General features: G+C 32.4%; 2 protein-coding genes across 2 annotated transcripts in view; one reads left to right on the top strand and one right to left on the bottom strand.

Annotated features, from left to right (window-relative positions):
- Positions 1-5,470: 5,470 nt before the first annotated feature.
- Positions 5,471-7,288, bottom strand: LOC136968406 (uncharacterized). Its single transcript, XM_067262422.1, has one exon. The coding sequence runs from the start codon at positions 7,286-7,288 to the stop codon at positions 5,471-5,473; it is 1,818 nt and encodes a 605-aa protein (XP_067118523.1).
- A 3,809-nt stretch (positions 7,289-11,097) lies between these two features.
- Positions 11,098-27,862, top strand: part of LOC136968420 (WAS/WASL-interacting protein family member 2-like) — a 35,525-nt gene continuing 18,760 nt past the window's right edge. Inside the window, 3 exon segments of the mRNA XM_067262442.1 lie at positions 11,098-11,377; positions 22,168-22,371; positions 26,360-26,476. Of these exon segments, the coding sequence (XP_067118543.1) occupies positions 22,194-22,371; positions 26,360-26,476 (295 nt within the window). The 5' untranslated portion in view covers positions 11,098-11,377; positions 22,168-22,193.

Below are 27,862 nucleotides of genomic sequence, written 5' to 3'. Positions count from 1 at the left end.
ATCTTGACATTTTTTGGAGGGCCGACTCGCTTAAACAAGGGTCGGCGGGTTAGAGGCGGGTTAAGATTGCGACAAAAGCAATCTGTGACATTATACCCAGGCCAGAATAGCGGCAGTAACAATTTAGATACCGATCTTGACATTTTTTGGAGGGCCGACTCGCTTAAACAAGGGTCGGCGGGTTAGAGGCGGGTTAAGATTGCGACAAAAGCAATCTGTGACATTATACCCAGGCCAGAATAGCGGCAGTAACAATTTAGATACCGATCTTGACATTTTTTGGAGGGCCGACTCGCTTAAACAAGGGTCGGCGGGTTAGAGGCGGGTTAAGATTGCGACAAAAGCAATCTGTGACATTATACCCAGGCCAGAATAGCGGCAGTAACAATTTAGATACCGATCTTGACATTTTTTGGAGGGCCGACTCGCTTAAACAAGGGTCGGCGGGTTAGAGGCGGGTTAAGATTGCGACAAAAGCAATCTGTGACATTATACCCAGGCCAGAATAGCGGCAGTAACAATTTAGATACCGATCTTGACATTTTTTGGAGGGCCGACTCGCTTAAACAAGGGTCGGCGGGTTAGAGGCGGGTTAAGATTGCGACAAAAGCAATCTGTGACATTATACCCAGGCCAGAATAGCGGCAGTAACAATTTAGATACCGATCTTGACATTTTTTGGAGGGCCGACTCGCTTAAACAAGGGTCGGCGGGTTAGAGGCGGGTTAAGATTGCGACAAAAGCAATCTGTGACATTATACCCAGGCCAGAATAGCGGCAGTAACAATTTAGATACCGATCTTGACATTTCTTGGAGGGCCGACTCGCTTAAACAAGGGTCGGCGGGTTAGAGGCGGGTTAAGATTGCGACAAAAGCAATCTGTGACATTATACCCAGGCCAGAATAGCGGCAGTAACAATTTAGATACCGATCTTGACATTTCTTGGAGGGCCGACTCGCTTAAACAAGGGTCGGCGGGTTAGAGGCGGGTTAAGATTGCGACAAAAGCAATCTGTGACATTATACCCAGGCCAGAATAGCGGCAGTAACAATTTAGATACCGATCTTGACATTTTTTGGAGGGCCGACTCGCTTAAACAAGGGTCGGCGGGTTAGAGGCGGGTTAAGATTGCGACAAAAGCAATCTGTGACATTATACCCAGGCCAGAATAGCGGCAGTAACAATTTAGATACCGATCTTGACATTTTTTGGAGGGCCGACTCGCTTAAACAAGGGTCGGCGGGTTAGAGGCGGGTTAAGATTGCGACAAAAGCAATCTGTGACATTATACCCAGGCCAGAATAGCGGCAGTAACAATTTAGATACCGATCTTGACATTTTTTGGAGGGCCGACTCGCTTAAACAAGGGTCGGCGGGTTAGAGGCGGGTTAAGATTGCGACAAAAGCAATCTGTGACATTATACCCAGGCCAGAATAGCGGCAATGACAATTTAATCACCGAATTTGACACCGAATATGACATTTTCACAATTCGGACACCGAAATTCGACACTGATTATGACATTTACACGATTTAGACAATTTAGACACAAAACTTGACATTTTTTGGAGGGCCGACTCGCTTAAACAAGGGTCGGCGGGTTAGAGGCGGGTTAAGATTGCGACAAAAGCAATCTGTGACATTATACCCAGGCCAGAATAGCGGCAGTAACAATTTAGATACCGATCTTGACATTTTTTGGAGGGCCGACTCGCTTAAACAAGGGTCGGCGGGTTAGAGGCGGGTTAAGATTGCGACAAAAGCAATCTGTGACATTATACCCAGGCCAGAATAGCGGCAGTAACAATTTAGATACCGATCTTGACATTTTTTGGAGGGCCGACTCGCTTAAACAAGGGTCGGCGGGTTAGAGGCGGGTTAAGATTGCGACAAAAGCAATCTGTGACATTATACCCAGGCCAGAATAGCGGCAGTAACAATTTAGATATCGATCTTGACATTTTTTGGAGGGCCGACTCGCTTAAACAAGGGTCGGCGGGTTAGAGGCGGGTTAAGATTGCGACAAAAGCAATCTGTGACATTATACCCAGGCCAGAATAGCGGCAGTAACAATTTAGATACCGATCTTGACATTTTTTGGAGGGCCGACTCGCTTAAACAAGGGTCGGCGGGTTAGAGGCGGGTTAAGATTGCGACAAAAGCAATCTGTGACATTATACCCAGGCCAGAATAGCGGCAGTAACAATTTAGATACCGATCTTGACATTTTTCGGAGGGCCGACTTGCTTAAACAAGGGTCGGCGGGTTAGAGGCGGGTTAAGATTGCGACAAAAGCAATCTGTGACACTTACCTTAAATGGAGCAGTCCATTTTTCTGACAGTTCGTCAGGAGGTTGGTACTCCAACTTTATTTACGACCTTGCTTCGCATCTTGCTTTGCAAGGGTTTAAATACATACATGCGGACGTAGCCGCTATATTATTATCCCGACATTGTTATCTAATTTATAATTTATATGTATTTGGATAATGTTGATGAGTTCGAAAGTTCACTTATGTCAGAATGTTTGTTAAGTTTTTGAGTAGTGACAGTTTGTCTTTTTCTTGTCTAAGCTTCTATGAACTTCTTTAACATTTTGTGCACAATACTCATTTCGGTATTAAGAGGATTCTTATGTCTTATTGTGTTGTTCTATGGTATTTGTGTGTATTTTTTTTTTTTGTTGTGTTTTATCGCTGTTTTTCTGTCCTTTGTTTCGTTGTATTCTATCCTTTCTGATCGTGCTATTCTGTCGTTCGCATTGACATATTCTGTCGCATGTTCCCGATAGTTACTTTGGTGAGGATAGGGGTTTCCCGTCTTTATCGTTGTGTGCTATTATAGTATTCTGTGATTATTCCTCCTAGTTGTTGTGTTATATTTTTTTGCTGACGTTGTATTCTATCATGGAGTTTTATTGGTATTTTCCCTTCGTTGTTAATCTTGTAAATGTGTTTGCAGTTAGTGTTTCATATGAAACCATTTCTTGTTTCAGCGCGTTTTCTCAGAACGCACTGGTTCAGTTCTTACATGTTTTCCATTATATTTCAATCATGTATTCCAATCTGTGACACTATACCTAGGCCGTAGTAGCGGCAGTAACAATTTAGATACCGATCTTGACACTTTTTGGAGGGCCGACTCGCTTAAACAAGGGTCGGCGGGTTAGAGGCGGGTTAAGATTGCGACAAAAGCAATCTGTGACACTAAACACAGGCCAGAATAGCGGCAATGACAATTTAAACATTGAATTTGACACCGAATATGACATTTTTACAATTCAGACACCGAATTTGACATTATTTCGACGGCCGACTCGGTTAAACTCTTAACGAAATGAATTCGTTGTTGTTGTATTTATTGTTTGAATAAAATTATTCACTACGAAAATATCACGAGTATTTGTTCATTTGAATTAATCTGATATGAATCACAGATCAAAAGTGGATTGTTTATGAAACTCATTAGAAGAGATTAATAACATATCTGTAAACTTATAATTTGCAATTTGAATTTATGGTAAAGTTTCAGAAATTTGTTTTTTTTCTCATTTTAAGCTTTTTTCATGATCATCAAGTATAAACTGTATTAATGCTTTACTGTTGTCTTTAGTTTTAAGTTGTTTTTTGAATTTTCAAGAATATAAAATTTGAATTTCAACAACGAACAAATTATTTCAGGTAGCAATATTTAGATGCGATTCTGGACGTGTACTAAATACATTTTTAAATTTTTTTTAGGGATATTAACATTAATAAATTATATTATACGCAAATTTAAAAATGAATTATTTAGGAGATTTGTTTTTGATGAATCAATTAGAATAGCTGACAATTCCTTGAACCGGTATTGGCGATATTCAGTTTCCGTTTTTAATTTCCGTTGAGTTTACGTCATTTTTATTTGGATAATATATAATTATCAGTTGAAAAAAATCTACCAAATACCGATATCTCAAAAATTAATCTCAATTGTATTTTTAGATTTAAAAATTTTTTCTAATACTTTTTGCTTTATTTTGTATTATGAATTATTAAAGTATCAAGCGGGAGATTTTGTCATTCTTTAACTTATATGAATTTTATTACTGAAAGATCATTTGAAAAATTTAAATATATAGTCTAGTCTACCATCTTAAGTTTTAAATAACGAATAATTAGTAATTTTCTTGTTTTTTCTTATATTGTTACAGAATACATTGTTATTGTCCTTCGATTTTTTTAATGTTGAATTATTTCAGCCCTGTGGACACTAAGGAGTTGTTTTTCCGGGTCTTTCGAGGGTTATGCCCACAATGGAGCAGCCGAGTAGTGAGGGATGGGGCCCGACATATCCGAGACAGATTGTCTATGGAAATTTTTGGGGTTCTTTGCCCGCCCGGATTCGCGAGAGAAGTAAGCTGACGCATCTGGCCGATCTTCGTTATTCGATTCTTATAAATTGATAAAAAGAAATTAGATCTTGGATCGATCCGTTACCGACCTGCTTCTATTCTTACCTCGTATATTAACGCTAACTCGAACTCGACCTTCTGGAAGCGATAGGTGTGCGATTAGTCGATCGATGCGATTTAGATACACGATGTATCTAAAGCCTATTTAGAAAACATTTTCATCTTACTATTGTATTAGAGAAATCATTTTTAACTATAAATCGGATTACGACAAAATATAAAAATATTCTAATAAATTATACGAAATATATTAATACGAGCTGTTACCCGCGACTTCGCCCGCTTGGATTTTGCAAGCAAATACCATTTATATTAAGAATTTCAACAACAATAGTATTTGTTATATAACATCTATCGCTGAGAATGATGAGAATTGCTGAGAATCAAACGAACTGTTTTCAATTTTATCAATTTTCTGGAACGTTTACAATCGTTCTATAATCGAACCAATGTGCAATAACAAATTCGAATTTAAAACGGTTCGAACATTTGGTTAAAAAATCGAAATATATAAAAATATTTATAACAACGTCTGAAATGTTATCAATTTAATAAACCTAAGTACTCAGTGAAGACTAAACGTAATTAAAAACAAAAAATCGCCTCTAAAATAGCACAGTAGAAGCCGTTCTTCAGGTTAAGATGATGAATCAATCAGTCAGGACAAGTAATTTTATATATTTAGATATATGCGTCTAACTTCACTCAGACTCTATTAAATCATAAGACAAAAAACACCTTGATGCTGAGAACGTTTAAATTTAATCAAAAACAAACGTTTTCGGCCCACTCCATGAGCCATCGTCAGGCTAACTACATTCGAATACAATTTCGAACAAGCAATTTCAAATTGAAATAAACTACAAAAAAAGAACTCACGCGCTACGCTGGATAACGTAAACTAAAACTAATATAAACAACATAGAAAATAATAAAATAAAATATGTCAATGTTACATGTGTACATTGTAAAAATCTATAGTCTATAGTTCTCTAGGCAATCCTTTTGCCGTATCTAATGTATTCCTGTGACTTTTTTAATTAAAAACTTCCAAGCTGATGGTAAAATCGCCGCATCCTTGTAATTTAAGCATTTTTTGGTTAAGCCGGACTTATAAATTTCACATTTTTCGGTTGTAGCCGCAAGTGTCGGCGAATGTATCGGTGTTAAGATCCTGGCTTCATCCCATTTCACCACGGACCCCTCAGTCTGCGCCATTTTTGCTAACGTTGTTGTGCATTTACCCTTCGCCACGTCATATCTGTGTTCCTTAATCCTTTTACTTAGGCTTCTCGTCGTGACCCCGATGTATTCTTTATCAATCTTTAACTGGTCGTTGCTGTACGGTATCGAGTACACACCTGGTTGTTCACTCGGTCTAATTGCATCTTTGTCGTTCCTTAGTAGCCTATATATCGAGGGAGCTCTTTTGTATACAATAGTGCTGTTCATGCGGCCCGCAATACCTTCCATGACCGATGATAGACGTTTATTATACGTGAATTTCGTGATACCGTTTGTCAGATCCCGTTTTTTCTTGTTTACTTTAGGATTCCTGTAAGCGGCAATCAAACGTTCAACAGTTCTTGGACCAAATCCCAACACCTTAGCCACTTGCCTGATTCTATCCAGCTCTCGCATCGTATCGAGTATGTTAGAGCAATACTGAAACGCTCTTCTAATTAAAGCTCTAAACGCTGAGAGCTTATAAGTAATAGGATCATTCGATGTTGACGGTATATACAGCGGGTCGTGTGTAGGTTTGATATACACCTTCGTATCTATTGACCCGTTCCTAAATGCAATACTAATGTCCAAAAAATGTAATTCGTCGCTACTAACTTGCTCCAAGCTCAGCTTTAGGCCATGATCGTTGGAATTCATGGCACTTAAGAATTGTTGTATTCTTGCGTGGTTCCTCCATATAACCAGCACATCGTCCACGTACCTTTTATACATGATTATGTCCTCCTTGAAGTTGTTAAGTGTGATGCGCTCCATTTTTCTTACAACTAACTCGCACAGCAAACCAGACATTGGGCTGCCCATCGGGACACCTTTCAGCTGTTTATAGACTTTACCCTCGAAAACGAAAAACGATTGAACACATACCAGATTTGCCATCATCTCAAGGTCCTTACGGTATTCTACAGCCGTTGGATGTAAGCTATATAACACTTCCATTAGCGCATCAAAACATGAGGATGGTTTGATCGATGGATACATGCTCTCAAAGTCCATTACTGACCCAACCTCATTATCCATTAAGGCCAACCCTTGCAGCTCCTTTACCACATTCATCGGGTTCTTTGTAACAAACTGGTGATCGCCAATCAAGTCCGATAAATACGAGTGCATACGCTTTTCCAGTTTATACGTGGGGCCTTTACATTTCTCGACCACGGGTCTAATTTCCTTGTTGGTTTTATGCGTCTTTGCGAAACCAAACAACCTGGGTACACCCGGGTTCGTGACGTGCGCTCCTTTCAGGAAAGGGAAGATTGATGCCAAGGGAGATTTCTCCAACCTTTTTACCTTTCCGTCTATTTTTCTTACTATGTCATGTTCAACCCTTTCGCATTCAGTTTTTCTTATGTAATCTTCTAGGGCCTCAACATAACGTTGGTTTTTCATTACTACCAAATGCTTGCTTTTATCAGCCCTGGTGATTATTAAACCATTGTCTGTCAACCATTTCTTCGCTCTTTTAATATCGGTCCACTCCTTACGCTTCCCTGCATATTTCTCACTTCGGAATGCCGCTTTCCATCTAAAATATTCTTTTTCTATCTCATCCATACCCAGGAGCCCCCTTTCAATCTCAGCTATCATGCCTCGCCAGTTTCCATTACTGTCAAGAGCATAATTCGGTCCTTTATCAAGGAGGCGTTCGACATTTCGGGGGATGTGGACCTGGTCCCATAATATGTACGGGGTTGGTTTCACCTTATTCGATTTTTTGAGTGAACAACCAGGTGTGTACTCGATACCGTACAGCAACGACCAGTTAAAGATTGATAAAGAATACATCGGGGTCACGACAAGAAGCCTAAGTAAAAGGATTAAGGAACACAGATATGACGTGGCGAAGGGTAAATGCACAACAACGTTAGCAAAAATGGCGCAGGCTGAGGGTCCGTGGTGAAATGGGATGAAGCCAGGATCTTAACACCGATACATTCGCCGACACTTGCGGCTACAACCGAAAAATGTGAAATTTATAAGTCCGGCTTAACCAAAAAATGCTTAAATTACAAGGATGCGGCGATTTTACCATCAGCTTGGAAGTTTTTAATTAAAAAAGTCACAGGAATACATTAGATACGGCAAAAGGATTGCCTAGAGAACTATAGACTATAGATTTTTACAATGTACACATGTAACATTGACATATTTTATTTTATTATTTTCTATGTTGTTTATATTAGTTTTAGTTTACGTTATCCAGCGTAGCGCGTGAGTTCCTTTTTTTGTAGTTTATTTCAATTTGAAATTGCTTGTTCGAAATTGTATTCGAATGTAGTTAGCCTGACGATGGCTCATGGAGTGGGCCGAAAACGTTTGTTTTTGATTAAATTTAAACGTTCTCAGCATCAAGGTGTTTTTTGTCTTATGATTTAGATAATCATTAATATTTCAGAGTGATATGACATGAATATATCCAGGCCTCATATCATTACAGATCTAGTCGGATCTACATGTAACATTGGAGGATGCAGAAATACTCAAAGAGGATTAAGTTAAAATTTTAAAATATTTGAGTAATAATAAGTAGAGAAAAGAGGGCATCATGGGCCACTTTGCATATTTCTTGGTATGCCCATAAAAACCAGTCTGCGTATTATCCGCCATATTGCGTGGACACTTGGTGTTGTATAGTCAAAATGGGGTTTGTATTGATGAATTCAGCAGTGGCGGCCTTAATGATTGCGAGGCTCCGGGCAGCAGATCTTTGCGAGGCCCCGGGCGGCAGATCTTTGTGAGGCCTTTGTCCTTTTTGCAAAGTATGTGAATTGAAAATAGATATTTTCTGATGATTGACGAGAAATGCAAAAGTTATAAATAAATAAATTTAGAGTGTTAAAATATTACATTAGAAGATTTATAAAAGTTAACAGTCATAAAGACAACAAATTAGTGATGATGATAAACTAAGGTACATACATAAATGCCTTTTTTTTTTAACTCTTTCCGCCCTGTGGGCACTAAGAGGGCCTTTTTTAGTAGGCCCATTATGGGTTCGGCCAGGCCCACAATGGGGCGACCGGGTGGTGAGGGACGGGGCCCGACATATCCGAACGGACCACCCCTCGAAAAATTCCTGGGGATTATTCGACCCGTTCGGATTCGATCCCGGGTCCCCCAGAGCGGTAGGCTGCCACCTTAACCGCTCGGGTCTCCGGCCGTTTACATAAATGCCTTAAAAGATATACGCAGGGATTTAAAAATGATGTTTGCGGCTTATAACTAATAGCTAAGGATAAAATAAAAAGTTTTAAATATCAACTTTTTTTTACTCGAGTTGTTGCGCGAGGCCCCTGCAAGAGCGAGGCCCCGGGCGATTGCCCTGCTCGCCACCCCCTAAGACCGCCACTGGAATTCAGAGTAGCTCTTCGACTATATTTTGTCACGACTGGAGTAACTTTATCGAGGCAATTGATGCGTATGCTGCTTGTCGATCATTAGTAAAAAAGTTGCCAAAATACGTAATTGTATTACCTTATCAAGTGCCTTTATGAAGGTAAGTAAATATCATGATAAACAGCTAGTGTTTTCATGGCAGGAATTTTGTAGAAAGACGGCTTTGGAGTTACTATGAACCACTATGAAACAGATTCGATGGGTCAGTGTCCTATGCCGCCCCATATAAAGAAGTCGTACCTGAGTATAATTTTTATTTCCTCTATCCTCCAGAGGGAAAAATCTTTTAGAACTGTTTCAGGATGAATCAGATAAATTTATCGTAATGTCTCTGAGCGATTGTCAAAAACATCTTTCTTCACAGAAGATGATGAATAATGATTTCATAATGATGACTCGCCAGCTGAGGATGATTATGTTGTTATTATACATTTAACCAAAAAATATATTCTTCGTTATTTTGGGCTAATCCATGGTATAAATAAGGACGGGTACGAGTAACCTTCTTGCATAATATGCAAGAAATGGAAAATTCCTGCAGAAGACTTAATTCTCTTGCTCACGTCATTGCTCCTACAGATATGATTCTGAAACATCCCAAACCAAGCAGCAAGAGTGAAACTACATTAATATCATAACAGCTGCAAGTTTGATAGTAACTTAAATTAGTGTGTACAGGCACGATGAAGTGACGTTTATTTTTTCAACACTAGGCTAGTTGAATCTTTATTTAGTTAGAACGTGTTTTTCTACATCGACGTTTCGGGCTTCAGCCCCTCATCAGCTAACTAACATGTAGAAAATATATTTTCTACATGATAAATAAAAATCGATGTAGAAAAACACGTTCTAACTAAATAAAGATTCAACTAGCCTAGTGTTGAAAAAATAAACGTCACTTCATCGTGCCTGTACACACTAATCAAACACAACACGGTTTCGACAAAATCAGTAACTTAAATATTTATATGAACCCAAATAAGTGTCGCGTGCTTACAAATTTTAAAAAGAATATATATTAATAAAATAGTGTTATGTAGTGTTAAAACCACTATTAGTAGCTACAAATGACATAGTCATACAAATAACATCCACAGATTTCTACAGGCGATAGATAGTCCTTCATTTGTCTTTTTTTTTTTTTTTTTTTTTTTTTGTAAGAAAAGAAATAACATTAAATGGCATAAATTTTTCTTTTACAAGAACAGCAGTAATGGCATGTTAACATATTAGATTTTTCAATATAGTATATGTTTGTATCATTTTTGGAAAAAAAAAAAAAATGAAACGTAAAAACAGGCCCATGGCACTCAACTCTTCCGTATTTTTTATTAATGTGTGCATGACGATTGCATTGCGGACGGACATATAAACTGTATTTGACATCGTAAATATTTTTAAAAACAATGTTTTAAAGTTCGAATAAATAAATTTTAATTTTTTTTTCTTTGCGTTAATTAATGGAGAGGATTTAAATTCTCCGTAGCTCTCCATGGATCTGCCGATTACCATTTCTATATAAAAGTAATTTCTATAATTATTTTACATTTGCTGAAAAATGGGGTTAACTTTTTCCGCCCTGTGGACACTAAGAAGGTCTCTTTTAGCAAGCTCATTATGGGTTCGGCCAGGGCCACAATGGGGCGACCGGGTGATGAGAGACGGGGCCCTGACACATCCGGACGCACCACCCCCGAAAAATTCCTGGGATTTTTCGACCAGTTCGGATTCGATCCTGGGACCCTCCAGAGCGATAGGCCGCCACCTTGATCCGGCCGTCCAAATGGGGGTTAGCTGCAAAAGATACATAACACCAAACAAATTTGTTATAAATCTTTATATGAATAAATTATTATTAATTTCTAATTTACATATAATTTTTCCTCTAATATAAATATTAATATTATATTTGATTATTTAAAGCCAAATAAATAAATAAATAATAAAATAATAATAAAAATATAAAAATTTCGCTACAGCGCCACTAATTAGTTGCGGACATAAAGAAAAGTACGAAACGGAATTTTAAGTCGTGGTTTTTAGGATGTAATGACCTTACATGGTTTGAAGTATCGAGAATATCAACACATTAAATTTGAGATTATTTTAATATTTTAAAGTACATAATGTTTAGCACCTTTGTGTCGAAAATTGTGCCTTGCTTCCGCACGTATAATTAATAACACATGTTAACAAAATGAAATTTGGTGAAATCAGTTAAGTTTGATACAGATTCAGTGTTGTTAATATCAACTCATATCATATTCAGTGATATAAAGGGTAGGTTGGTTCAAAAGAATATTTTTTAAACTTAAATATATCTTTGTCTATGATATATATTTACATATATTTAGTGTAAGATACAGTACATCAGATGCTAGGTCAAAGTATATGTTTCTGTTCAGTTGCCACATGTTTACTTTTTTGTTAAGTAAACCTAGTTTTTATATACCTTACAAAAAAAAAATAAAATAAATTTAACATTTCTGAATTATTACTTAAGTGTTTACAAATATTTCTGATACAAATATTGAAATAAAAACTTGTGAGCTGTAAAAAGTTAGATCCACAAATTCAGAAGCTGTGTTATCATGATTAATAATAGATTTTTTTTCCCCTTCCTCTTTCCTCTGTTTTAGGTGATGAGGTGTTTATCAATTAAAAACACATATATGTTTTTAATTTATTACTTCTGCAGCTATTCTTTGGTAAAACTTTCTTCTTAATTGGATTTAAAATTTTTCTAATTACCTTTATTTTTTGTGTTAAATAGAAAAATTTATGTATAAAAATAATAACGCTTGCTGTCTGAAATTAGGAATGTATTGTAAGAATTTATGGAACTTTTAAACCGAGAAGAGTATGAAATAAATATGTAATAATTAAAAATGCCATTAAAATGCTAACTTCCTGTATAAAAATGATTGTTATGTCTATAATTAGAATTGATATGATCGCATAAAATACTTCAGCAATGGATAAATGTTTTTTATTTTATGAAAAGATAAATTTTTAAATTTAATAGTAGTATTTAAGAATTATCAATTTTATTTAATATTGAAGTCATTTAAATATTACTATATGTTCTTTTAATATAAAATATATTTCAGCCAAATCATTACTTTTGTAATGTTTAATACAGCTCAATATATTAACTGTGTGTGTGTATATATATAATTTAATTTTTTTCTAGTGTTTTTAAAATGCTTTATTTCGTCCTTTAAAAGAAAAATGATTTAATTCATCTTAATAATTGAAGTCAAGGATTTTTCATTAGATAAATTTATTTCAATTTAATTAATGTACATTTTGTTTATTTTTTATATTTTGTTTATATTATATATATATTTCCTGTTTATTTACCATCAGTGTTTTTAAATGAAGTAACATTGCCAAACAAATATATCATATTCTATAATCAGATATTCTTGCAGATTGTGTTTAAGAGAATTTAAAAGTGAAAATGAGTTATACAATATGGTAGGTTATATATTGATTTTAAATTGCAGTTGCAAACTTTTAATGACTTTAGACGTGGTTAGATTAGTGTCTTTAAAAAGTGTAAAAAATTCTATATGTTACAGAATTATTCATCTGTCATTGTAATTTTTTCCAAAACCACCAAAGATCTGTATGCATACCTTGCCATTAGTTCTCTTCTAATCATTTTATGTACATTCAATCTATGCTTTTTGATATTATTATTATCTCCTACTTTAACTTGTATCTTGAAAATTTATAGTAATTATCCATATCTGTATAATGACATTGTTTCATAGAACTTTGTCAGTTTAGATACATTATGTGATAATTCCTAAAGCTATAAATTCATTACTTTTTTCATCATTATAAAGTGAATTTTGATAACTAAAAATAATTACTTACATTTAAAGCAGTAGCCATAGAATTGATTTTGTATTACTTTTGTCTATTTTTCCTAGAAAATCAAGATGATGTACTAGTCACTATTAGTAGTGTAGTTGAATTACTTAATTCATCTTATCAGTAGAATTTTTAAAAGAGCTAAAATGTGTTCAACCTGGTTAATGGGCCCTTCTAAGGCATGGACAATTGAAAGATGAGTGAGTACTTGTCATTTACCTGTCTTCACCTGGTTGTCTTGAGGATAACCCATTAACTGGATTGGAAATGTTAGAACACTTTAAAAATCCCACTATTAAGGTGCATTAAGTAATTCTTACAAAATCAAAGCTGAAGATGATGATACTATAGTTTTGATTTATTTGCTTCAGTTTTTAACCCTAGTGTAGAAATCTATTTTATATTAATTATATATATAATTTTATTACAGTTTATTATGATATTGACTTATTAACTACATATATTAATGACACTTGTATGAGATTTAAATTATTATATAATTTTCATGTTTAGAAGAAGGTAGTAAAATAAATCTTCATGTAACATTTTCTAAATGTTAATTTGATGAACAAAACAATTTTAGCATTCTATTGAATGGTCTGATCATTATAATCCATCAAGTCTTTATCATATAAGAAAGTACATTTTTATGAGCAAGTTGTCTACTGACAAACAAAATTTTATCACATTGCTTCATTACTGTTACTTCAAACAATATTAATTAAATATATAGTAAGAAATGCTAAAATAAATTTGAAAAAATTAAATAGAAAATAATTTTAAGCTTAGTTTATGTAGAGCAAATTGCTGGTAAAAGTGGAAAGAGAAATGAATATTGAATTGTTATTCATCACTGCCAAAGCAATATTTGTTCTTCCTGGTGAGTTTCCTATTTTGCAAATCATGATTGCATTTTAACATGTTGAACTTTAAGACTAGCAAAAAAAATATTCATTACTAATCAAATTGATGAAATTCTGCAGTTAAGAGACAAATTTAACACAACAGGATGAAGAATATACTCTTTAATTATATTTTTATAATTGTTGTAAATAATTTTGAAATGTTATTCAATAAATAAATATAACAAATAAGCCATTACATCAAACAAATAAGTATAACAAATAAGTATTTAAAAAAAAACAGTTGGCTGTTATCAGGCATCATCTTATTTTAACATCATCTTCTGTTATTTGCATATATTTTTGTGTTGAAAACTAGCAGAGAAAATCAAATTTGCTATGTGAAAATAAAATGTTTTTTCACATTCTGCTTTTGCTAGCAAATGTCTTTCTCAAACTATGACTCTAGATCAAATCTGGCTCATATACATATTTGATACATTACTTATAAATGATAGAAATAGGCTTACTTTTTTGTATCTGTATATCAAATATATTGTGGCCTATATAAAATGTTTGTGACCTGCCTACTGATGACTTATGTGCAATTTGGTCTGTCAATTGAAAAGTTTATGCACCACTAGTCTATCTGTACTAAGCTTAATTTTCCATGGCAAATATGAGCTGAACACTTGACTCTCCACTTTGTTTCATGGATTTTATGGATATTAAGATTATTTTCTAAGTTTATTTTAACATTTATTATTATTTTATTAATAGTATTTGATAAATAAAGCAGAAATGAAGAATTGTGATAAAGTTTTGTGTATATTTTTAATTTTCCACACACAGTTTAGGAGATTCTTTCTCAATATTTTGCCTTTTTGTTTCACTTATTTTATAATTACATTTACATTGAAGTGTAATAGAAAAATGTTTTAATGTTTGAGATAGTATCTTCTAAACTGTATATAACAACAAGTGTTGAGCTTTTACTAGGCCTGAATATATGGTATGTGAATTACACAAAGGTTTTATTTCCATTCTAGCAATTTTTTCTGGATGTATGTTGTCATGAATTATACATTGTCTTAGGTCTGCTGTACAAAATTATAGTACCTTTATGATAATTAAAATAATTAAAATTAATATGCATACTTAGAAAAATAGAACTTTACTCTTTGAAAATAGTAATAATATATGCAAATACCAGTTTTGATCAGTATTATTTAACCAATATCTTAATAAGAATCATAAAGCTTTTAAATGAGAAACTATTTGACTATTAAATTAATTTTTTTTAATTACTTAAATAGTTATTACAGTTTTTTATTTTGACATTAGTGATGTATCTAGCAATGTTAATTGTGTAAGCAGTTGTAAATACATACGGTATATATTTTATAATCAAATTGTGTCACTAGTGTAAAAAGTTTGCATATTACTAATTTTTAGTTGGATTAATGGATTTCACCTATTTATTTTTAATAATTTATCTAATCAAATAAATCCATGAATACAAAATAAAGACTATCAAAATGGCGGTGTCCTTATGTACTATAATAAAAGACAAAATAAAAAACTAATTAACAAAAATACAATTTTTATGATTTTGGATTTTAGAGCATATTTGTCTTGAACAGATTAATAGCTGTTTAGACAAATATTAAAATTTCATTTATTTAGTTTACAAATATAATTTTAAGTAACAAATATTTTAATTAGGAATAAAAAAAATAAAGATCTAGTGCCAGGAATAAGTAAATATTTAACTGTTGTTCAATATTTGACTTATTTAGCTGTTAAGAATTAACAAGAAAATAACTGTCTATTGGTGTTAGTTTGATTTTATTTCTACTAATAAAGTCAAGCTAATGCCAACTGATAGTTATTTTTGCATTAATTTTTTAATAATTTTTTAATGTAAAGTGTGTAACTGTTTTGAATTAGCCATTAAGTAATTTTGTTTTTATTTATGGCCACAGATTTTTTTTTATTCATATATTAATTACTATCTTGTAGGATTGATCACATTATTTTGATGATATTTTCAGAATTAGATGAATAAGTTAGGCTTATGTAAATTGTTTAGCAAATCTAGACTGTAGGTTGTTTAATTGCAATATTAAAAATATTTAACTAAATTCTTAATTTTTATTTTAAGATTTGATGATTGTTTCTTAATTTACATATTTTTTATATGGACTAATTGAAGTTTTAATCTTTTCAATTAGTAAATTAGTCATATAAAAATCCCATGGAAAAATGTTACAATATAATTCATTATTTGAGATATTTGTACAACAGATTTACTCCTCTACTTCTATAATTATCAATATATGATTTAATATCTTTGAAACTGTTATGATAATTTGGTGAAATATTATTTAATTTAATTAAAAAATGACTCTACAGTTGCTCAGAGACATTTTAACATTTTTGCATATTATCTATTAGTCTTTGTCTTTGTTTTTCAAGTAAAAATGTTCAGTCAATCTTTTCCCGGAAAGCTATCTTCAGATACTTTTTGAACCTTGATACTTTCCCACACATTTCTTTTTTAACTGATTTGATTTCCTAGATAATTTCTTCTATTGATCTTAAACAGAATCTGCTTAAAACAACTTATTTCATTGTATGATGATCAGTTTTCTTTTGGAAGATATACAAAATGTTTTTACTTATTTTATTATAATATTTTTAAAATTGTATAGTTGTTTATGAATTTGTGTATGTTGAAATTAAGCTTTTATAAATATATTCTGAGTAAGGAAACAAACCTTTATTTTATAGAAAATGCATTCTTATTTTAAATTTAAAACATATGCTATAGGCTTTATATTGTAAGCTGCTAACTATATACACTTCATAAAAAATCCAGCAATGAGTTCCATAACTTCCCAGCTATTATGAGATCTTATTTAGAAAATAACTTTTGTAATTTTAATTACAATGTAATAAATTGTGTATGGCACTATCTGTTATGAGATTTTGTTATAAAAATTTTGTATATTTTTAATTTATAATTATAGAATGGCAAAATGCTTAATTTTAAGGGTAGTGATCAGTTTCATAGAAACTTAAAAATACTAATAAAATATAAGTCTGACCCCACTCAAGATATGACACATGATCCACTCTATCTCCCCACCCTGTCAACTTTTTATCACCAAAATTTTGTAGTATCAATACCTCTTAAACACAAGTTGCCATGCAAAATTTGATTTCTTTATCTTCACTTTATCCTGAGATATTAAATGAAATAGACACCCCCTCACACACATACACACTGAATTTTTTTTGCCACTTTTTATTTTTTGGGTTTGGCAGGTCATAAAATGTGGAGTTTGCAAAAACTCTGAGAATCAAATTTGACATGATTCCAATACTTTCCTTGTTATGTATACATAATAGGTGGGAATGTAAAATTGGATTAAACCAAACTGTCTTTTTGACTTAACAAATTTTTTCATATTTATTCAAGGAATTTATATGTGAGGCGTGCTTTTTAAGTACCGTTTAAAAATAGGACCGTTGCAGTGCTACAGTTAGTGTTCCATGAATGTGTGCTGAGTACGTACATCTGTTGGCTAGCTACAGACGCAATTATGGAAGCATTCATTCGTTTTATGTTTGTTTGTGTGTGTTTAAAATGCCTCAGAAATTGAAAATGCCGTTGATTGTGAAGTACGTGTGGTGATTTGTTTTTTTTAATGCAAAAGACATGAAAGCGGTTGATTGACATTCATCAGCAGATTAGTGAGGTGTATGGAAAAAACATTGTGAGTGATGGAATAGTAAGAAAATGGATTAGAGCATTTAAAAATTGCTGTACCAATGTCCATGACGAGTGTAGTGAGCGACCTTCTCTCATTATTGAAGACTTGGTGCAGAAAGTTGTTGCAAAAGTTCAAGAAAACAGACACTTTACACTGAGCTTGCCATGCTTTTCGTCATCCAAAACAATAAGTGTGGCAAGCTCAGTAAGGAAATTGTTTTGCTTCATGACAATGCCCGTCCACACGTGGCTCGACAAACCTGGCGGCAGGTTTCTATGAGGATGGAATTCAGAAGCCGGTTGTACGATATGAAAAGTGCCTTTATATTGGAGGAAATTATGTTGAAAAGTAGATTAAGATACTTTCATATAAGAATAAAATTATTCATTTGCTTATTATGTTTATTTTCCTGATAAAAAGCATTTTTTGGTTGAAGTTTTCTAGTCACTGAAAGATAAATATTGGGCTTAAGATATTTTCTATATAGAGGTAGTATAGTTTAGTTTAGTTTAGAAAAGTATAGTTTTTTTAAAGTTTTCTTTCTTTCCCATGGACACCTCAATACTACTGTTATCAAATTTAAACTATAAGATTAAATCTTTAATAATGCAATTATGACTTAATAAATATATTGTTGTATTACATGGTCATAGAATTAACATATCAGCTTACTCCAATTTTCTTTTATATAATCGATTTTTTGAAAATGTTAAGAATCATTTGTTTGTATCAGGTGAATTTACTGAATATTTAAAGGATATTTTTTTGACAACTGACTTTAATATGACTTGTCTATATGAGCTAAGTTCTGTAACATTATATAAAATTTATAAATTTTTTTGTTATTTACTAAAAATGTTAATGTAGTCTTACTAATTTAAGTTATACAGTCAAACCTGTTTTTATGCGGGGGATAGGGACCGCATTAAAAAAAAACGCATTAAAAAAAATCTCGCGAAACTTCACGAATGGCTGTAAATAATAGTTTTCGCGACACAATTAAAAAATATTTTTTTATGCGGTCAACAGGGACCGCATAAAAAAAGTCTCACATAGAAAATAACTCAAAACCGTACGAAATAGAATTTATTGACAACAGATGTCAGCACTTGACTGCATCGTCTGGTCTATCGTCTGTTTTACATATTTTTGTCCAGGTGGTGTTTTGTTGACTTAAAAAGTAAATTATTTTCATTTTTCGCATATTCATGCAATAATATTACTATAATAAGTGCATTTATGCTATAATAAGTTTATTTAGCTATAATAAGTCAACGTAAGACATGACGAATCGCACGAGACTAGTCACCAACTATACCGCACAAATTAAAAATTCGCATTAAAAAAATCGCACAAATAAAAATCGCAGATAAAAAGAGCGCATAAAAACAGGTTTGACTGTATATAATTGTAATTAGATAATAAATAATACAATAATGCTTGTATTTTAACAATGTTGCTTCAAGTTGTACCTCCTTTGTAAAGGCAGAAGCCAAAGCAAATAAATGATTGATATATATATATGATATGAAATAAATTATCATTAATAAATCATCAATTATCATAATATATATATATAACATTATTAATAAATAGGAAGCATGCCATATACATCACGTCTGAAGAAGCTTTTGGACTTTCATAATTCACCTACCTCTATACTAGAACAAGAAATTGTTTTTATATCCTGAAAATTATTAAGAATATAGTAGATTATCAAAAACTTGATATGAGAGGGACAGAAATTTTCAAGTTATGGAAACTATCATTATTTTAATGAGATTACTTATATCATAATATAAACAGTCTAGTTAGATTTAAGCATTTGGTTGTTGGCTATGAAATATTCATTTCTCAATGATTTTACTTTGCATATGCATAATGGAACCAGCTACATTGACAAGTGAGACAGTGTGTGTTGCATTTTTCTACCTGGTGTATGATTATTTCATTTTATGATTCAGTCCACTATGAGTTTTGATAAAATATACATCAGGCATTTGATGCTTTTTGAGTTTCATAAAGTTATGTATATGTACAAAATAACAAAACATAAATAACATTCAATTTGAAGGTGGATGTCATGCAGATCTTAGGTTAACAACATAAATAACATTGACACTATTAGTGAAAAAAGTCTGTTATATAAATTTTTTTATATTTGATCATTAATGATTCACTGCTTCTTGCTCAACAATGTTTTTGATGTGGTTGACTGTGTAGTGCTACAGCACTAATGGTCTTGTAAATTAATGCGTATCTTGAGTGTTCTGTTTTTCTTTTTGTTTTGTATCGGGTTGTATACCCAATTCAATATAAGTTCCGTTTTGTGCCGGGACATCATGTTTTAATGTGGTGTATATTATGTACAGTACTTGCCGATTGGGCGAGGATCATACCACGTATTGATGATGTACTTTCTAATGGCGGGGAGTATAAATTCAGAAGTTCACTGAGAGAAAGGATCTTTCCTTGTTGGGTCAGCGGCCGAAAACATCTGCTATTAGTAGAAGAAAGAGTGCTGAGAAGAAAAATTACAAGACCATTTTTGTTTCTTATAACCAACCGTGGTATTGTAACCACACGTAGAGCTGTTCGCATAATTGTATCGGGTATTGGAGGATGGGGTAGTATGACCACGAGGTTTGTTGTATGTATATCAGTTATAATTATTTGTGTATATATGCGTTTTTGATTGTATGGTAAATTATTGACCAGGTACTTAGGCTCTCTGGTATTAAGGAAACCTGGATTTGTTAATTACACAGAATAAAATTTTATTTTTTCACATGCAAAACAATGCGTGTGAAGTCCTTAATTTTCCAGTTTGCCTTACCCAACCCCTAATACCTAGTATACCACGGTATATGAGGGTATAACAACTGTTTCAAAGCATCTTTTTATGAAGGATATAGTTTCTAGAAAGCTCTTTAAAAGTTTGAGCATTTCTCTGGCTTTCCTACATGTAGGAAACCAGGATATTTGTCCTTGATAGGATTTATTTCTTCCACATCTTCATTGTTTGCTTCTTATGATTGGTTCTTTATTTCAGCAATGATGTCATCTTTAGATAAGTGTCTGCAGACAGCTAGGTCATTGTAAACATTCTCATTTCTGTAATAATAATGGCTCAGTCATCTTCAATATAGCAGATAGATTCAGATGAAAATTCTGATTTTATTTGAAGTGTCAACAAATTGTTGACAGAAAAATGTTTTTTTAAAGTAATTTGCAATGATATTTTATATACTTTTTGAAACTTTATTGCAAGGTTTGTTAATTATTTGCAATGCATGTATCAAGTCCATTTCAAACCTATGTGATCCATCTTCAATGATATGCAACATCTTTTGTATGATAAACTTTCTGTAATGTAATTTAAACTTTTGAATGATTCTTTGATCTAGAGAGGTTGTAATCTAAAAGTTGTATTTGGTGATAAAAATGGAACTGTTCAGTTATAGCTTTAAGTGGGAATCATTAAATTTGCATTGCAATTGTCAATAAAAAGAATAATTTTTCTGTTTTTGGAAAACATCAGGAGTCTAACTTGTTGTATATACAACAAATATTCAAACAACTATATTCTTAGGCAGATAAAGTGTGTACTTAACATAATAATAATTTTAGACTCCCAAACTAAAATATAAAAAGACCTATGAAAAGGGGACATATGCAGAGCTCCAGGAGTTTATAAAGTACCAGATAAGAGAATAGATGCAATAGATACCTCCTATAGCTCTCCTATTTTTCTCATTTGACAGGTTTCCATTCTGAAAAAGTTTTTGTCAGCATAGACAATTGCTCTGTTTCAAAGACTTTTTCCATTTAGGCATTCTGTTTTGATAGGTTTTACTGTGTTTTAGAAATGGCAAAATTAATGGAAAATCTTTGTACTGAAAAGAGAATTCCCTTAGTATAAATTTATATCTGGGACTAGAAAATTGCTTATATACTGTTAAATTTCATTGAGACAGTATAGTGTTTGTGCACATATTTTGTTATAAAGACGTTTATTATAACTTTATGCATAATGTACCAGTATAAGTATAAGAATAGTTTTATGTTAAAAGTTTATTTTATAAAAGTGCAGAATCAATCATATTTGGTCCTTTATTGATAACACTTCATTGTCATCGTTATTTAGGTTCACATAAGAATGCGCTTGGTGTTTGTCGGCCATATTATTTTTGCTTCAGTATATATGTTTGCAATTTTGCTTTTAGTTATTGTCTGTTAATTATTAAATTATTAATGGAACAGTATAATCTTCAATATCTTTAGGAGAAAACAAAGCAAAAGCTTCAATGGCATCCATGTTTGTTATATTTTTACAACGTAACAGGCTTGGATGTGCAAATGCCATCTAATGTTATGTAATTATGATGTCTAGTAAATATAACATAAAATATGTAATGTACTGTACAGTACAAACTAATATATTACATATTATTTATGAATTAGATTATATTGTCATCTTTTGAATTCTGTTAAAATTTAAAATAAATTTTTAATTATAAATAGCAATTTGTTTATTATAATTATTTATTGTTATTTTTATTTTTAGTGTTATAAATCATAGTTTATATTACCATGCCTCCACCACCACCTCCTCCTCCTCCACCCCCTGCACCACCACTACCAGCAACTTCTGTTGATACAAGTAGGCCAGAGAAAACAGGAGCAGATAGAAGTGCACTCCTACAAGAAATCAGATTAGGCACTCGATTAAAGAAAGCAGTTACTAATGACAAGAGTGGCCCTATTATTGGTATTTTAAATATTTCTCTTAATTTAATAAATTGTAAATTCTTAATTGGATATTACATAAATTAGTTTTTTAAAAAACAAGTAATGATTTTTTAATTTGAATAAATATTAAAAGGAAAACCTGCTTTAATAGAAAAAACAGTTTTTTTTTAAATTGAATTGGGGAGGAAATCAATTGTCTAGTGACACTTCTTATTGTGTTTGAAAAAAAAATTAATAAATTATTCTTTTTAGTTTATTCTATTAGAAAGTTATGTTAAAAGCATTAAAAAAAAATGTTTTAGCTAATTAATTACATGGACATCTTCAGCATATGTTGACATCCTGAAGCCTGATGTATTGATACTAATCCAAACTCTCACTGTAATTAATTGGGCTAGTTCTTTTCTTCCAGAATGTTTGAAATTATTTAATAAATTATTATTATTATTAATTTAGATAAGAGATGGCACCTAATAGCTACCTCTATATCAAATTACTTAGTTTCTAATTATTAATTATAGCATAATATTAGGCCAATTAATTACAGTGAGAGTTTGGATTTGGACATCTGGTTTCTAAACAAAAATTTTAATTTTAAATTTTTTGTTTAGAAATGTCAGCAGTTATCCAAAAATAGTTTTTTTTCATTGAAATGTCAATATTGGATTGAATTGGAAAGTTGTTCAATTCTATTATTTATTTTATTGTTGCTAAAATCATGATGAATGATGCCATCTATGTGTGTGTAATTTAATTACAATTTAGTATTTACATTGCGGATAAATAGTACTGATAACTTTTTATAAAATAAAAATAATTATTTATTGAAATTATTATTGGAACACATACGTATGGTATGTCTAAAATCCATAGGTGCAAGATTGGAGGAATATGGCAGGTAATCCAAAACAGTCACACTATTCTAAGCAAGAATTGTTGCACAAGGATTGCACAGTTTGCTGGCACATTGTTGTGCAGCAAATCCCACTTTTCACTCTTATGGAACTTTAGCCATATGTACTGGATGTATTGCAACAAATGTTTCAGAACTTCCATATTGTGCCATTAATCCATTTCTCTTTGACACCACCTCTCACACAGACTGTGCTTGGATGACTGTGTCAGAAGCCAACTTGCAGTCCTACATATTTCGTGCCTAGGCATTGATGTGACTCAGGCACAATAAAGTTCTTGTGGAATGTCGGTTCATGCTTCCTGAAGAACTGTCTTCAGCTGATCTTTCATTTAGGTTTGTGTTTATAGTTTAGGTATAGTATAGGTTTGTGTTTAGGTTTTGCACCTCTTTTTTGAGGACACCAGATTCTTGATTAAGTTCAGATCAGGCAAATTTAGAGTCCAGTCCAGAACTTGGACTCAAATTTGGCAAAGCCAAGCACTAGTGAAGCCTGCAGTATGTGGCTTGGCAAGATCTTACTGGAAGTCAATTAATGCTGTTGCAAAATTGCCTGGTAGCATTGCATATTGACTGTCCCATAATATTGAACAAAATCACCAATACCAGAATATCGAAAACACCACCTCCTGTATTTGAACAGTACAGTGGAACCTCGGTATATGACCTTAATCAGTTCCTGATGTTTGGACTTATACTGAATAGGACGTATATGAAACCAACCTTTCCTATAAGAAGTAATGAAAAAATGATTAATCCGTTCTTTTGTAAAAAAAAAAAAAACTCTTGATATGGTATATTAATGGAGTTGTAAAATACAGGTATACCTCAAGTTACGTTGTTCTCGATTCTACGTCGTTTGTCAAAAAAGTATATGGAAAAATAAAAATCAAGTTAAGTCATTTTATTCGACTTTACGTCTGTTCGCCACAAATATTGAAGTCATAATATCATTAGAAAAGCGTTAAAAGCACATAAAATCATATTAAAATATGTACATTTACACCAAGTGTTAATATAATCATCATAAATCCTAGAGAATGAAACATGAAAACATCTGTGTTTGTGTTGTTGTCTTATTTAGCGGTCTTTAAGTGCTCATTATTGGCATTTTCTATTGTAGTTATGATGTAAGTTGTAACTACACAAGTAAATTTGATTTAACTTGATTAAGTCAAATTTACTTGTGTACTTGATGTCGCCTCTCCTGGAACCAATTACCGACGTAAGGCGAGGTATACCTGTAATTGAAACGCTGAGCACATTAATAAAAAATAAATTTTATTATAGATTTTTAAAGTTATTACAGTAATAATCACAAATAATTGCTTCTGATACACTGTTGCCAGCACACTGTTTTTCAGTTATCTAAAGCAAAAGCAATTTCTCAACATGATCTAATGTCTCCAATCTCTGTTTAGAAATCGATTTAACCCCTTTCGCAACATTAGCAGATTTAATAATGTCTTTATTTTTCACGATTGTCGATATCGTCGTCCTTGGAATATAGTATGGAACAGTTAAATCTCGAACAAGCATGCCACCTTCATATTTCTCAACAATCTGTTTTTTCAGTTCCATTGTGGTTCTAGTCATTTTTTTAGTTTTCTGTTGCCTTTCATTTGCCTTTTTGCAATTCATGATTAATAAAAAGTTTTACTTACAAATTAAAATCAAAAGAAATTTAACAAAGTTATAGACCATGGCACCGCAAACATCTAGTCTGGTCTAGTACACTGATAGTGCTACTTGTTCATAGATGGCGCGTATAATTGAATTAATTCGTATACCAAACGAAAGTCGTATACTGAGCAAAATTTGTTTTGTCCAAACAGGACGTATTCTAAAGCAGACATATACCGAGGTACCACAGTACTTGAAAAAAATAAAAAGACAGTCATTCTAAAATTCTTAGGCAATCACCATTTTATTTTCTACATGTTCTAGAACAGACTTTAGACTACCAGACCCTCTTTTGTAGGCTACTTAGCCATAAAAATTGTAATAATTCGTCACCAGGGGAAGTTGAGTCATAATCTACATTTGCCAGCGCTATTTCTAAGTGGATATAAAGGATCTGAAACTCATGAATGGAAAAGGACGAGAACTCTAAGATGTCGTAAGATTCACCGTTCCAATTTTTAAAAATTTTTAATTTTAATTGGATAATTTTTATGTTTTTAAGGAGCGTTTTAACTGGACAGCTAAGTAGCCTACAAAGGAAGGTCTGGTCATCTAAAGCTGCTCTCTGATTTTGCTCTTGTATATATCTATTTTTTCCACATTCATAGCAATGGTTGAAGAATGTACCTTTTTAGTAATGTTTGCTTCATTCTACTTTATAACAGTCTTCAATCTGTGACATTTCCACTAAAATTGTATTACTGTGGCCTTTTTCTACACTCTGGAAAAGGTTTTTCCTGTATGTCTACATGGTACTTTGCAGTGTATGGAAAAATCACTCCTTTCAAAGCTAATTAAAAATAAACATAAATGTCTGGCCGAAGTGGACCTCAGATTATATCTCGCCCACCTATGATTTTCAAAAGCATGCTACCCGACCTCTCTCTATGACCAGTTTGGGAAACTGCAAAGTATTGTATCAGTTTTTGCTCAAAAGTTAAAATCTAAATTAAACAAGAAATTTCAATGGTTCCTTGAGGCTACATGCAAGCAACGTAGTCAGCCAAATGGAACCACAGCTTTAATAAAAGGTCATACTAGATTTTAAACAAGTGTAGTCTAATATTTTTGTCAAGGAATTTTGCTGATCTAAAATTTTCGTCTCACACTTGCAAATGATTTAAGTTTTTTTCTAATGTTAAAAAACATTAAAATCTATTGTGTGAATCTTTTTTCTGTTAAATAAATATTGAATTTTGAGGAAAAAAATAAAAGGAAATTTGTAAAACATGAAAATAGTTATATGCAATTAAAACTACAAAATCTAATACTTTTGCCAGGGGTTGTAGTAAGTAACAAATCTACTTGTCTTCAGATTAAGCAGTTACTTCAATTTATTTAAAATTTTTATTACATTGAAATATTTTTATATATATATTTACTTACCTAATGTTTTAATAATTAATTTTAGGAAATCAGTCATCAGGAGGAGGAGTTTCTGCTAAAGGAAGCAGACAACCAACAATGCAGTTAGGTAATCTTTTTTCAGAGGGAGTGCCAAAACTACGCCATGTTGGCCACAAATTTGGTAATTAGTTTACTGTATTTCATATTAATAGTGAAATTTCCATGTTATTACAAGTCATTTTATTTAAGCAATATAATATATTAAAAAATCAAATAAGTATAATAACTATTTCTAAATACAAGGTATGTTCAATAGAAAACTGGAAAAGTTTCATTAAAAGTCAAGAGGGCAGCAGCATAGTAATTTTGACACACGACACTACCTAGCCAGAGGCAACAGTAGCTGCAACTGGCAATACTGTTGATGTGCAAGAATATAAGACAATGGATTGTAAAATGACTGTCCCTCTCCAGCAGTGCATGAAGCAACTGTGTGGTGTAGTATTGTCTTATTTTTTGACAAAAACCAATCAACATCCATTGGCATATGCACAACTATATGAGTTGCATACAGGTATACAAGTAGATGTAAGTTTCCAAAAACTGCCACAGTTCTGTGGAAGATTCTCCATGTCATTCTCTCAGTCCCAGCCATAGAGAATCATCCACATTTTGGAACCTCTGAACTCTACTCATATACCTGTGTGAAACTCATGAAGTAATTTCCTTTCTGATGTGCCAATGGATATTGATTGGTTTTAGTCAAAAATTACAACACTATACTGCTCTTGCACTGCTGGAGTGGCATCAGCAGTGTTGCCTCTGATTGGAAGTGTCTTGTATCAAAATTACTATGCTGTTTTTCATCCTCCAACTTTTAATGACACTTTTCTAGTTTCTATTGAATGTGCTTTGGTTGTAACTAATATAGCAGTTTTATAGCAATATAACTAAATTTTTCATAAAAAATTGTGGTTATACTGTAGATAAAAAGTTGGATTAAAAACCTTAAATATTGTTTAATTTCTTTTGGATTATTACATTCTATAATGTAATTAATTTAATTTACAATTTGGCTTAGTTGATGTTTCTGTCTTATAACTATATTGTACAAGCTGCTTTGTAAGTTGACTTTTTAAGCCTAAAAAAAATCTAGAAACTGGGCTTATGGAAACATCTTTACCTAACTTACTATATGCTGGTATTATCTTATTCAGTGAGTTTAGAATATCAGAATTTTGAACTGAAAATCTTTGATCAGTTTATGGGCTAGCATATATGCTAGTATGAATTAGTGAGACCACTTACTTCTATAATAGTATTTGTATTTAATCTGCCAATACTTTAGTGCATCAGGTCTCCGATATACAACTCACAAGCCAAATCTAACTTCTGAATATTTATCTAGTTGGCAAAGCTTTTCATCATCATGTTTTATCATCATTTGTACTAGTTTGAAACAAACTTTTCAAAAGTCGATTAGATGACATTGTTGCAAAATTATTTTTTATAAAAACCTAGTGTATTTATAAAAGAAAGTTTGTTAAATTATTACAACTTTGTCAGA

This window comes from Centruroides vittatus, unplaced genomic scaffold, assembly GCF_030686945.1.
Source record: "Centruroides vittatus isolate TY-2023 unplaced genomic scaffold, ASM3068694v2 contig_1476, whole genome shotgun sequence".
NCBI classification, from domain to species: domain Eukaryota; kingdom Metazoa; phylum Arthropoda; class Arachnida; order Scorpiones; family Buthidae; genus Centruroides; species Centruroides vittatus.
This window is presented reverse-complemented; position numbering and strand designations above follow the sequence as displayed.

Coding starts and splice junctions, on each gene's coding strand:
- LOC136968406 (XM_067262422.1), bottom strand. CDS start 7,288: ATGATAGCTGAGATTGAAAGGGGGCTCCTGGGTATGGATGAGATAGAA.